This window comes from Erigeron canadensis, chromosome 6 (assembly GCF_010389155.1).
Source record: "Erigeron canadensis isolate Cc75 chromosome 6, C_canadensis_v1, whole genome shotgun sequence".
Taxonomy (NCBI): Eukaryota; Viridiplantae; Streptophyta; class Magnoliopsida; order Asterales; family Asteraceae; genus Erigeron; species Erigeron canadensis.
This window is the reverse complement of record NC_057766.1, coordinates 35,383,287-35,395,999: the sequence shown is the minus strand read 5'-3', so window position 1 is coordinate 35,395,999 and position 12,713 is coordinate 35,383,287. Positions and strand designations below refer to the sequence as shown.

The 12,713-nt window shown below is 31.3% G+C and overlaps 1 protein-coding gene across 1 annotated transcript; it reads right to left on the bottom strand.

The window, feature by feature from the left end:
- Window positions 1–6,524: 6,524 nt before the first annotated feature.
- On the bottom strand, window positions 6,525–10,310 carry LOC122605794 (protein CNGC15b). Its single transcript, XM_043778748.1, has 7 exons — window positions 10,000–10,310; window positions 9,196–9,730; window positions 8,899–9,111; window positions 8,529–8,821; window positions 8,319–8,430; window positions 7,698–7,934; window positions 6,525–7,610 (listed from the first exon to the last, which is right to left on the bottom strand). The coding sequence occupies exons 1-7, from the start codon at window positions 10,026–10,028 to the stop codon at window positions 6,918–6,920; spliced, it is 2,112 nt and encodes a 703-aa protein (XP_043634683.1). The 5' UTR covers window positions 10,029–10,310; the 3' UTR covers window positions 6,525–6,917.
- Between the last annotated feature and the right edge of the window lie 2,403 nt (window positions 10,311–12,713).

The following is a 12,713-nucleotide window of genomic DNA, read 5'->3' as shown; positions in this document are numbered from 1 at the left end:
GAATGTAAACACCTAAGTACCTTCAATTTTTTAAAGATTCAGATTAAACATCAAAACAAAAGGGTCTAGACTATATTGTCTTAACCGAGCTGAGTTCACATTAAAAAGCCTCATAACTTAATATCTAATAGGAGGAAAACCATAATAATATATCCAAAAGCACGACAACATATTTAGGGAAAACTCTGTCTTAAAATACTTGAATCCGAGTCTTCTCTAAAATCCAAACTCTCATGAAGAGACTTCCGGGCTATTAACCTAAAGGTTGTCGATCCCAAACTTAACTATCTAAGACCTCTTTATTTTTTAAAATCTTTGGCGCGATAGACACGAACCTATTTATTCCTAATGTAGTGTTTGAATACCACTTGAGCTATGCTCAATTAGTAAAAACAAAAGTTCTCATTTTATGCATTTTTTTCCATATTATTTTTTGCTTTAACTCTTAGTTATAAATAACAAAGTATGATACTAAACTCATTTCATACATAATTACTTTTAAAGTATTTTTTAAGCATCTCAACTTATATATTTGTCTGTCTTTGCCTTAAAAAAAGTTAAATAGTCGTTAACAATTACGGGGCCGTTACAAGTTAAAGTGCACAATGGGCCTTTTTGTTGGGTCACATTTTTGTACTGAGTTATAATAATGAAAATCTTGGTTAAACTAATGTTGAGTATTTGGCTTTCAATTGAGAATCAAAATATTTTTCCAAAGTTTTATATTATACTACTAGAAAACAAACAATGTTGAAATAAAAACGATCTCGTGCTTATAAAATGTAGTTTCAAACTTTAAATAGTGAATCCATGACATTGATGATACATAGCTTAATTGTTAATTTGCTTTCCTTACGCACAAATTTAAAGCATATGAATCTAATTGCACTGAAAGACCAAAATTGTCAATCCCAAATTTCAAGAACAACAGATTCTCATAAGTCTATAATTAATTTTTAAAAAAAATAAAGTTATTTAACAAATTAAAAATGAATATATAAAACAAGAGGGAGAATGGAAGTCCACTTACTAGCTTTTTCATGAAGTAAGAATTCAGAAAACAAAAACCCTTTTCTTCATCAGCAAAACAAGTCCTAAGAATCAAACCACAAGCAGCTTACACACCATCAACAACTGAATATTTTAACAAAGTCAAAGATGGAATGGGTTGACTTTTTTGTTTGTATGAACATGAAGCAAATTGATCCCCTATGGCTTTTTGCCAACCCATTTTGGGAATGAAACTAGAAATAACGTCTCCCAGGTTGACCACCTAGCTATAGATTTACATCAATACTTTATTGAATAATACTCGTACTATATAAATATTTGGCCAGATTGGGTATTGTTGATATATATTGGCACCAAACTATAGCTAATGACTTTTAAGTAACAATGATGAAATTTGGAGAGATATTGGAGATGTTTTTGATCTTAGAGAAGAAGTGACACTACTAATAGAGTTGCTTAAACTGAGAATAGATATATTAGTTAGGTGATTAATCCCAATTTATTTACGCATTGGTTTATAACTACTCTGTATAAATTATTCCAAAAGTACGTATGTGTTTCTAACTATTTGGATACTAAAAGGCTAATGCATGAGAATATATGGGAGCGTATCATAACAATGTAAAACAAAATAAAAGCACATTTTGTTGATCGGAAGTGAACCGCTAATGTTATTTATAGAAATAATTTTGTTAACTTGTGTTTAGGACACAAACTTGTAAGAATAAATGGACTTAGAGCAATTTTTTAAATTGATGTTAACGAGGTTTATTTTTTTGTTAATTTTTTTTTTGTACAATACAAGTTCCGAAGGTTGATAATTGTAAGATTATACGCATCAGTTCAAGATATCCTTTTAACAAACATCTTAATAAACATGTTATGTCAGCTTTTCATTCATCCTTCTCACAAACACTTTTTACCCACGACAATAACATTTTCATTCTTCTTACAAACAACCAAATAAACTCCTAAGTAACTTTTATCTTTTACCTTTATATCTCATAATCCTTCCTTATTCTTCTCTACAAACAACCATGGATGGACATCCTTTATGTCATCACCCACATCAATAGTCTCCCTACAAATACTTTCCATGTCACCACAAATTTTCTATAGACATCCTTGTTGTGAATGGTTTAATATCAATCCTTGTTGTGAATGGTCTAATATCAATTTTTAGCATGGAGTAACCATCATCTCTTATTTTTTGGAATGCATTGCCATCTAATATGCGCACGTGGCTTTATTTGATTTGTTGATGATATGTCAATTTGTCAACCATACCTTTTATAATCTTTAGATATTTGACGGTATGAGAATATAATTGTGAAATTCTTTTAGATTGTGTACCTAAAAAGTATTGTAAATGGATTACCCGTCAGTAATGGTTTGGTACTGTTTAACTAAGGTCTTGAGAGTTTGATCTTTAGGGATGACAAAACTTTGAGTTTTTCAATCTGATTACTTGTAACGGTTCATGATCAACATCTCGTTATCCTTCACCATTATACGATGAGGTTTCTCTGATACCGACTGAATGAAGGGAAAAAATGAATTACCCTTTCTTCGGATGGAATATATTATTAATTAACGCGAGTATGCAAATACACATATATTAATTTTAGGGAGAAAAGCCAGTAATAAATCGAGGAGAGGCATAGGCCTGTATCACAATTAAAGTGGGGTATAGCCAGAGGCGAAGCCATGATTTCACGTTGAGGAGGGCTCAACTGTATTTCCTTTCCGATTGTTCTATACAGTATAATGTGAAAGACATAACCATTTAATAAAAAGTTAGCAAAATAGAATTTTATTGCGATGATTTACATTTATAGACCAAATATAAAGGTTTTACTTGAACTGTCATGGCTAGAAATCAAACATTATTAGATTGGGGGTGACTTGCTTCAAAAAGACCTTTGTATTAGTTGGCTATAAGCTAGCCTTACAATGGAAAACATGAATGGTTGGCGGGGACTAACAATACAAATAATATTGCATTTGTTCATACTTTTAGTAAGTGTGAACAAATTAAAAAGTTTGTCACGTTTTTTTTTGTGTATAAATATATAGAAATGAAAGTGTGTATAAATAATTAAATTTCTCCACACTAAAAAGTGTGTAGAACTAAAAGATCACACTTTTTAGTGTGAACTTTCATAATTATTTTGTAACACCTCATTTGTTCACGCTAACTTTTTAGTTACCGTGGACAAATGAGGTGTTACAAAATAATTATGAAAGTCCACATTAAAAAGTGTAAGCTTTTAGTTCTACACACTTTTTTGTGTGGAGAAATTTTTATACACTTTTAATTCTATATATTTTTACGCACAAAAAAATGTGACAAAATTTTTAATTTATTCACACTCACTAAAAGTATGAATAAATGTAATATTGTTTGTGGTGTAAACACCCCTACTAGCTCCACCCTTGGGTATAGCTTTATTTACATGGTTTCAAAAATGATGGGCCTGAAAGATTATGTACATGATTGTTGGAGTTTGTCTGGATGTTTGCATACCAAGTTATTTAGTTAATTAATTTTCACCTTAATTGCATACCAAGAAAAGTACAAAATATATACTCGTATTGTACTTTGTTTTCTTATTTAAAGTTTCCACCTTATAAACGTTGCATAATAAGCTTCCCACTGAATTTGATCCATCGTTTTGCACTATTGCTTTTAATGTATCGGGTAACTTATATCAGCATCATATTACTTTTTTTTTTCATCCATCACCAACTGATCATTATGTTTATCCAAGTTGAACAATAATTTAAGGGAAAAACCAACATGCTTATAACAGTAGGGAAGAAACATGTTTTCTCCTCACAAACTTCCCCTCATGAAAATCACATGTATAAATACAAAATCTTCTCCTTCTCTCACAAAATCATGAAAGTATGTTGCTTCTAGCAACATACTTGTTACCCCCATAATTTAAATTAAAAACATTCAAAAAATAATGATCAGTAGATCACAATTTAAACTAATACTACAGAAAGTCTTACATCTTGACTTATAAGTTTCGTACCGAATTTGACACTTTACTCTTTGGGTGGCAAAAAGGGTGGTAGAAGCTAGAAACTCACGACTTGACAAGTCATTTCGCATGCACGTGCAGTGAAAATCAATGAGACTGAATTGATCGAAGTAAAAATTAAACGAAGAGAATGAGACAAGTTGAGTTTAACTTGACTCTAATTCAACCAAAAAATAAAATAAATAAAATAAAAGGTGAGTTTAATACTTCAATCCTCATTTTATATTTGATGTGTATGACTGTTAAAATAGTACCAACGCAACATGTTTTGGTATACACCAAAGGCCTTAAGCCAATAATCGTGTACAACTAAATATTCAAGTAAATAGGTAAATGTTCAAAGAGATTTTCTCTTTTCATCTTATCCGAAAAGTGTATAAATGTATGTAGCTTAAACAAGATACTCTCGTGCGGGGGCGATATGAAAGATTTTGGGATTTTCCAAAAATGCAATTGGGATCACATTCATTTTGGCTTTTTCTTGACACAATTTTTACGAACATATAAATGCAAGTACCATTTATTAAAAAAAATTCAAGTATTTACGAATGGACTCTAAGATGGACGTCCAACATCCGACTATCAAAACACGAAGATGGTATATATATCTTACTACAGTGACGGAGCCAAGATTTTTATTTTGGGGTCGCTGAACATTTTTCATGATACTAATAAGTGTAAACTTTAACTATAAAATTCAATTACACTATTTTTGGGTTGCCCATTACCTTAAAATTGAATAATACTTAAAAATATTACTAGAAGTATAGAGTTTTATAAAAATTATGGGTTTGTCATGGTCACTCTTGGCAACCACTTAGTTCCTCCACTGTCATACTAGATTTTTATCCTGCGGGAAACCATGGCTAGATTAACAAAATTGTTTATAGTAAATTGGGTAAGAGTTAACTAAAATCATTAAAGAAGTTTTCGAAAGAGGTATTATATAATAAGATCGAAATGGAATTCGAATGATTTTTGATATGCAATATGCATGTTAATATTATTTTAACACTAAATTCAAAATTATTATTATTATTTAATCTAAGTTACGTTAACCATTTTATGTTGAAAAAAACTTTATTTTATTTATTTTAGTATAAGAATAACATCCCTGCAATTTTTAGGTTTTCGAAGAAAATAAGGGAGTCAAAATTTGTTGAGAGAGCACTTGGATTTTGACTTGGGTGCCAGATGGCCGAATTTTAAAGGCTGGCTATGTTTGACGAGTATGTCGATGCAGTCAAGTTCTAAATAAGAAAATCTGTCAACATTTTGACTTATTGAAATTGTAATTAAAATTGCAATTTCATCACATTTAAAAACGTTTATTAATTTATCATGAAAATCTGTTTTAACAAAGACAGAAAGTAAAACTTTACACATCACTACAATTACATTATGTTCTCATGCATCATATGTATATCACCGCTTTTAACAAAATAACTTTCTATTAGCAGTTATTTACTTATTTGTCATCATAACCATTGATAAAAGTTAGACGACCCTATATAACAAATTCAAGTCACTTCAACGTTGTTAAACAATGTAAAGATGATATATGAAGAATGTAACTAATGTAAATAATAATACAAACAAATCCTTTTAATGTCAATGTTGAAAAAAAGAACTTGATAAGTTAAAATTGAACATTTAACATGAAATGGATAACGATTGTGTGTGTATGTTGTTTAAACCAACAACATCAAATATATAAACAAAAAAATTATCCAATTAATTTTTTTTAATTCATTCTAATGATCTATGGAGTATTTATTATTTACTGTTGGGAGTGTTTGGTAGGGTGGAATAGAAATGGTGGAAATGGAATGAGAATCACTTCCCTTGTTTGGTTACATAAGAGAATGGAAATGAAGAAGTAGAAGGGGGAATCATTTCCATTCTCATGATTCCTTCCAAAATGGTGAAGAATGGAATCAAATTACCTTTTTTTTCTTTTTTTCTCATGTATTTAATTATTAATTTTAATTATTTATATTATGATATTATAATTAGTTTTTGTTAAAAAATAATTTCATATTAATTTGTTTATTTTTTAGATTTCTCTTATTATGATTCTCTGTTGTTACCAAACAATGTAATTATTCTTTTTTCAAATACTCATTCTCTTTCCTATTATTTCCATTCTTTATTACATTTTCATTCTCAATGATTTCCTCTTACCAAACGCCCCTTGCATATTGCCTTTGCATATTTGTACAACTTCTTCTAATTACAAAGAGATTAGGCTAAATATGTGCCTCACAATTTGTCACACTTGGTCCATCACGTTGAAATGTAAACTCAAAGTGGCCCAATACATCTTACTGAAAATTGGGCCAACGTTTAAGGATCTTTTTGGTGTCAAGCAATATATAGATGAGAAATTCCCCAGTACCAGGTAAACTCATATTGGCTAAAGTGAAAAAGAAGAAAATGGATACATGAAATCCAGTATCGCGATTGATAACTAGAAGAAAGGATTATGTTTATATATTCATGTAAAATTATCAACACTTTAAAACACAAATCCAAACACAAAATTTACCATACAGTAAAATAGTAAATACACAAACACAGAATTAATTAAAATAGATGCTGTGTCAACCAAATTTACAAGTACAATAATCATATCTATTTACAATTTGAAGTTTTGAACCTACTTCATCTCTCACAGCTTTCCTAAAGTTACTTTCTATTTATCTTCAAACATCAAAGGTCAACTCTTTTATGAAGTTTCAGAAAAAAGATATTTAATAATTTTTGTAATGAAGTTAAGTATTGAGATATACTCAAATTTTTTTTATTTTTTTTTATTTTGCTCTCTATCTATAAAGTGTTTCTATCTGTAATGAATCATTCTTCTACTGAAAAATCAGGTTCAGTTGGTTTCTGTAAGGAGCTAACACTACTTGATTTCGACCCCGAGTGTAAGTTCCCAGATCTCCTTGTACTCGCGCTATGAGCGCCAAACCCTGGCTCGGGTCCAACCTTTTGACCCATGTGCATTGGTGGACTAACATTTGGCTCATAATCAACACTGGCAAAACTCTCAAGAGCCCTGAGTTCACTTGCACATTTCCTTCGTTTATACCTCCTCCATGCAGCTTGCACGAAACAAGCTGCCCAAGTACGCCACTGGTGGCTATAAAACCGGAACTTATGCCTTAGTTGTTTACTATGCAATCTTCTATACTGTGATGCAACAAACTTTAAATCCTCAGCAATGAGTGCAAAAGCTTCTACTTCAGAAATGGCTTTTACTGTTCGAGTAGAGGAGGGAATCACGACACTTGGTCGTGGGTCTAAGGCCCACGTTAGAAGCTCCTCACCACAAAAGTCACCAGGACCAATTTTACACGAGTTGAAAAACCCTGTTCGGCCACCATTTGTAGTGTATGAATCAAGGTTTCCACGAATAATAAATAACATTTCGTCCACTGGATCACCCTCCCTGACCAAACATGTGCCTTGTGTACACAATGATGGTTTTAGGCGCTCACATATCGCGTCAAGCATCCTTTCGTCCATTTGATCAAACAACGGAACCTAGATCATCAATATAAACATTCATCATTAAGTGATATATAGATTTGAAGATTAAAGTTATATGCTATTGGTATCTGTAGAACTTACTCGTCGAACTAGGTCATAGCAAAGGTGCCGTTTGATATCTCGTCGAAGGTCTAGAGGAAGGTCTTTGAGAAGAGATTCTTCGTCAACTCCTCGGGTAGCCACCCATTTGTACTGATCGTATCTACGAACAGCTTGCCGGAGATCAGGTGGCAGTTGCCGGTGACGCATCCATTGTTCTGTATCAGTTCTCCTGATCCTCCATTCTTCTAAGCGGATGGTTGTTGATTGAAGATATGTCTAAATAAAGATTTACACCATCAGATCATTCATGTTACTGTCAAGGAAGTCAATTTCCACCAATTTAATTGAATTTTTAAAAACTTGGCTAAAATAAAATAGGCCCAGTGGGTCAACTGAATTAGAAGTCGTCCAAAGTATGAGCCAATGTCCTCAACCTTCTAAATCCATTTACCTAAACAATATTAGTATTAATTTCATCTGTATGATGGTTTTTACAGGTCAGTTCGACCCAAACCAATTTGACTAGTACAAAAAAATGACCCATTTTGACCCGTTGCCCAACTTGTCTGCCCTGTGCATCGTCGCACCTCTAGTTATCATAGAGTATATTAGAAGGAAGGACCACGGAATGGAAGAATATAATTATTAATGTTAACCTACCTGCATATTTCCGATCAACAAAGCAAAGAGAACTAGCCCCACGGTAGCTATAATGATTGCATAAAGGATTTCTCCAACATATGTAGTCGTTGAAAGATTCTGTCCCAGAGAACTACATATGGTGAAGGGACGAAAGCATTAGTGAGTTTCAGGTCTGTATTTGGACCAAAATAGTGTAACGAATATCGTTGTGAATATCCAAGAAGTTACCTGAGGTTCTTCAAGCCAAACCAAAGACAATAGAAGTACTTGTTGAAGAACAAAGCTGATGTAACTTCCGATGTGACAGCTTCACCATAGATACCAAACGGGTAAAATCCACTTGTGGGGACACATTGCTTTGAGATATTACTTGATTGGAACCAAGTTTTTCTGTTATTGTCATGAAATCTTTCACAGTCAAAGAACTTATCCTCACAAGTTGGATCCTCACGAATGCACAGGTCTCTCCAACAGGCTTCTTGTCTCTCTATCGATAAAACATACCAAGAAGCTCCTAAAACCTGCATCAACAAAATTGTTAATATAAAATTTTTAGTTTTGAATTATGTATTCTTGATAAGGTTGGTTGGAGGATTACATGACTTGCTAACATGAATAACATCAGATTATAAGCAGCTCCAGCCCATGCTGTTTCAGTGACAACACCTGTAGCCCCGACGATTTGTGATGTTAAAGGAAATATAAGATAGAGTCTCGGGAGGTATTGGAAGATTATAATGAACCGAAGAACGTTCTTTGTGTTAGCCATGGTTGAGCCACTTAGACTCGGTATGATCACCCAGATTAGCAGCTTCATAACCACAAAAATTAAACGGTTAGGAGCTAGGCATTTTTATAAAACTTACAAAAACTATGAGCTTGAAAAGTTGTATACCTGTGGAAGAGGCAGAGCAGCAAGGACGTCAATCCAAAGACCTCCTCTGATGTACTTTTTAGCAATCTTGGAAGAGTCTATAACAAGTTCGCCTCTTCCAAAAACACGAGAAGATGGTGCCACATAGGCAGTACGAAACCTAACGTAGATATGAAACATGTAAAAAAGATCTGCTATTGACCTCACAATAGTAAGACCGATCTCAAGGGTAATCCCGATATGGATGCAAACGTTCTCGGTACGGACAGATGGCAAGTAAAAGAATAAAGGGTCAACAAACAAGGAGATTAAACATGCTATCAAGAAAATATGGTTCCACTTTCGAATTGTATGCCCTCTAGGATCCAAGATTTTCCTTTTCTCCCTCTCATAATCTTCAGAGAAAACTCGAGATAGAACCTTTGATTTCAACGATTGTCTGTTTTCTTCAATTCTTTGCTCCGGAATTTGCTTGCCATCAAGATTGTATTTAACTTTAAACAAATTATCTTTTTTCATAGGAGGAAGTTTTAATAGCCCAGCATCATCTTGAAATCTACAGAATTCATTCAATTTCAAAATTCTTACTAGCCCAAGTTGTAAATATTCCATAACTAATACTAATAAAAACTAGAGCATCATATCAAAACCAAAAATGTTGAAATGCCAATATACTAAGCTAATTCAAGAATTTGACCAAGTCAACACAATTATAAACTAAGCTAATTCAATTAAATGGCTTACATTAAAAGCATAAACATGAAACAGCAATTACTACAAAACAACAAATACCGAAAGTTGACCGAATTCTGAAGAAGTAAATACCTGACTGATCTTGAATTTGCATATGCCATGTTGAAACAGTAAAAAGATTGAAACTTTGAATTGGGTTTCACTTTAAAACCTTCAAACTTCTTTTGTAGGAACAAACGAGACACGGGTTTACGATTACGAACACGAAAGCCAGAAAAGTTGGCCTAAAGTCACCGGAAAATAGACCGGTGATGAGTTGCAGACCACTAATGAAAAATCACCATAAATGGTGTTGCTTTAAAAAGTATCAAGAAACATGTGAAGTAAGTTAAAGCAAACAGAAATTTAAATTTTTATAATCAACTAGACATATGAAAATTTAAAGTGGTTCCATTCCTTTTAAACCAGCAAGTCCAGGTCAAACATGTGACCAATTCTTTGACAAAGAAACTTATAAACTTTATAGTAAAAATAATATTATTTTTTTTCTTGTCAATATCTGAACTTAACTAAAGCTTTAAACAGACCCATATTGCCCAGTCAAAACTTCTAAATTATATGACATACCCAGAAAATGATAAGCATAAAATTTGAAGCTTTTTAAGTTTTTATAAAGAAAAAGCATAAAACTTGAAGCCTTTTTTTTATATACATAAAATAAAAAAATGTAAAGCACATGCTCTTTCTCATATCTGTATTACAACAATTCAAAATATATTTAAAAAATCATGTCTTTGAATGCACAAGATATATTTGATATAATCTCATGGCCCAATAATAAAAGTTAATGTTTCTTGGTGTTAAGTTAAACATTAATGATAAATTTTTATGTTATTTTTTTTTCAGTGGGGCTTTTTATCAAACAGGTTGTCTGCAAGAAAAAAAAAAAGAGAATCTGATGCCATTTTGTGTGTGTGTGTGTGTGAATCACTTTTACACCTACAGGGGTTTGTGGTAATGAAAGAATAATTTTTAAGAATCCAGAAAATAAAATAAAAAGTGAACAGGGCTATACTTCAAAGTCACCAAGAATGTTTTCAAATCATTTGAAAAATCAAACCAAATGAACAATGATTACAGTTTGATTAATATATTTAGTAGGACGTGACATACAATCTAATTTTGTATTATTGTTGTTTACTCTAGATATAATGGAAAGAAAGAGTCAAATACGTTTAGGATAAAGCTATGATTATACCAATACGGGACGGCAGATTAATTTAGATTTTCTTTTAAAAAACAATTTGAGCGACCAGAAACTATCGAAATATCATTTTAACCAATTGATTTCCCGTTCTTAAAAAATAACAACGAAAACGTGATCTTCAAAATCGCAACGCAAATCCAAAAGGAAAATGATTAATCCTTACCAATATTAAAAATCCTCTTAGAACCTTATAAATATAACATGTGATTTCATTTATTTTCTTTTTTAATCTTACTTTTTAAGGAGGAGATTCTCTCAAGTTCCCTAACATGAAGACTAGTTATGTTATGTTAAAGAGATCTCAGCCCTTGGATTAAATACTAAGGTAAAGATTCAAATATCAACTTTTGGATTTAATCCAAAAGTTAGATGTTCATAACTTGATCCTTCAAGGCCTAAAGCTAAAAACAACTTGAAAAAAATCCCCTGCTTACTTTTTATCTTGTAAGTAGAACTTTTAGAGTAATTTAAGAAGATATATCATCTTTCTATGAAGTTGCTATTTTCATTTTCCACCCTCACATTCGTCACTACCATTACCCAAGCCCTAAAAACACTACAAATGGAAAACCAACCATCTTTTTATAGCGATGCAATTTTGGATATAAAATTAATATTTTGATTTGACGTCATAATTTTAAGTGCCTATCCCATCAATGAAAAATAAAAGAGAAGAAAGATAAAATAAATTTTAGGAAAAATTATACTTTTAGTCTCTAAACTCGACACGTTTTTCATTTTTAGTTACTAAACTTCAAAAATTGTAAATTATACACTGAACTTGTCACTTTTTTTCACTTTTGGTCACATCGCTCGGTTTCGTTAGTTTTGCTCCATTAAGTTGCCCAGATTCGTTAGTTTTTTTTTCACTTTTCATCTTTCCCATTATTGTATAGCTAAAATCGATAATCGACAAACTTCAGTTTAGTTTTTTTTTTCACTTCTCATCCTTCCCATTATTGTATAACTAAAATCGATAATCGACAAACTTCAGTGATGAAAAGTGTAATTTACCTAATTTTTTTATATATACCTTATTCGTCCAATTTTAAATGTTATTATTTTGATTTTTTCTTAGTATTTTTACTTTTAACTTTAACTCTAAACATTTTTATTTGTAATATATAATAGTTGGTGTAAATTAAATCAATGAAAAGTATATTTAAAAATTAGTTCATTATTATATGTTTATAACAAATTTATATAACACAGATAAAAATATTTATGGTTAAATCATAAGGCGTTATAGATTATCAGAAAAACCTACAACACGTTACTTCAGATAAACATTACAATATCATTTTTTTATTTTCGTTTATTAATAGTTAATAAAATGAATTAAGAAAAACTATATAAGTTTATATAACACACAAAAAAAAATTTACGGTTAAAGTAGACATAAGAAGACTCAAAATTCAAACATAGTCACTAAATAGATTTATCTTTATAAATAAAAATTTCAATAACAATTATTTCATCTAATCAAACTATAACCAATAGATAGTAACTGTAAACATAAAAAAATTGTCTCAAAACATAATAAATGAATATGTATTTTCATTAATCGGCCAAAACAATA

Bases quoted from the DNA above. Each gene is read 5' to 3' on its own strand.
- LOC122605794 (XM_043778748.1), bottom strand. From the start codon at position 10,028: ATGGCATATGCAAATTCAAGATCAGTCAG. The intron at 9,731-9,999 runs GTATTTACTTCT...TGAATTCTGTAG, and splicing joins GCAAATTCAAGATCAGTCAG to ATTTCAAGATGATGCTGGGC. The intron at 8,822-8,898 runs GTAATCCTCCAA...TTGTTGATGCAG, and splicing joins TATTCATGTTAGCAAGTCAT to GTTTTAGGAGCTTCTTGGTA.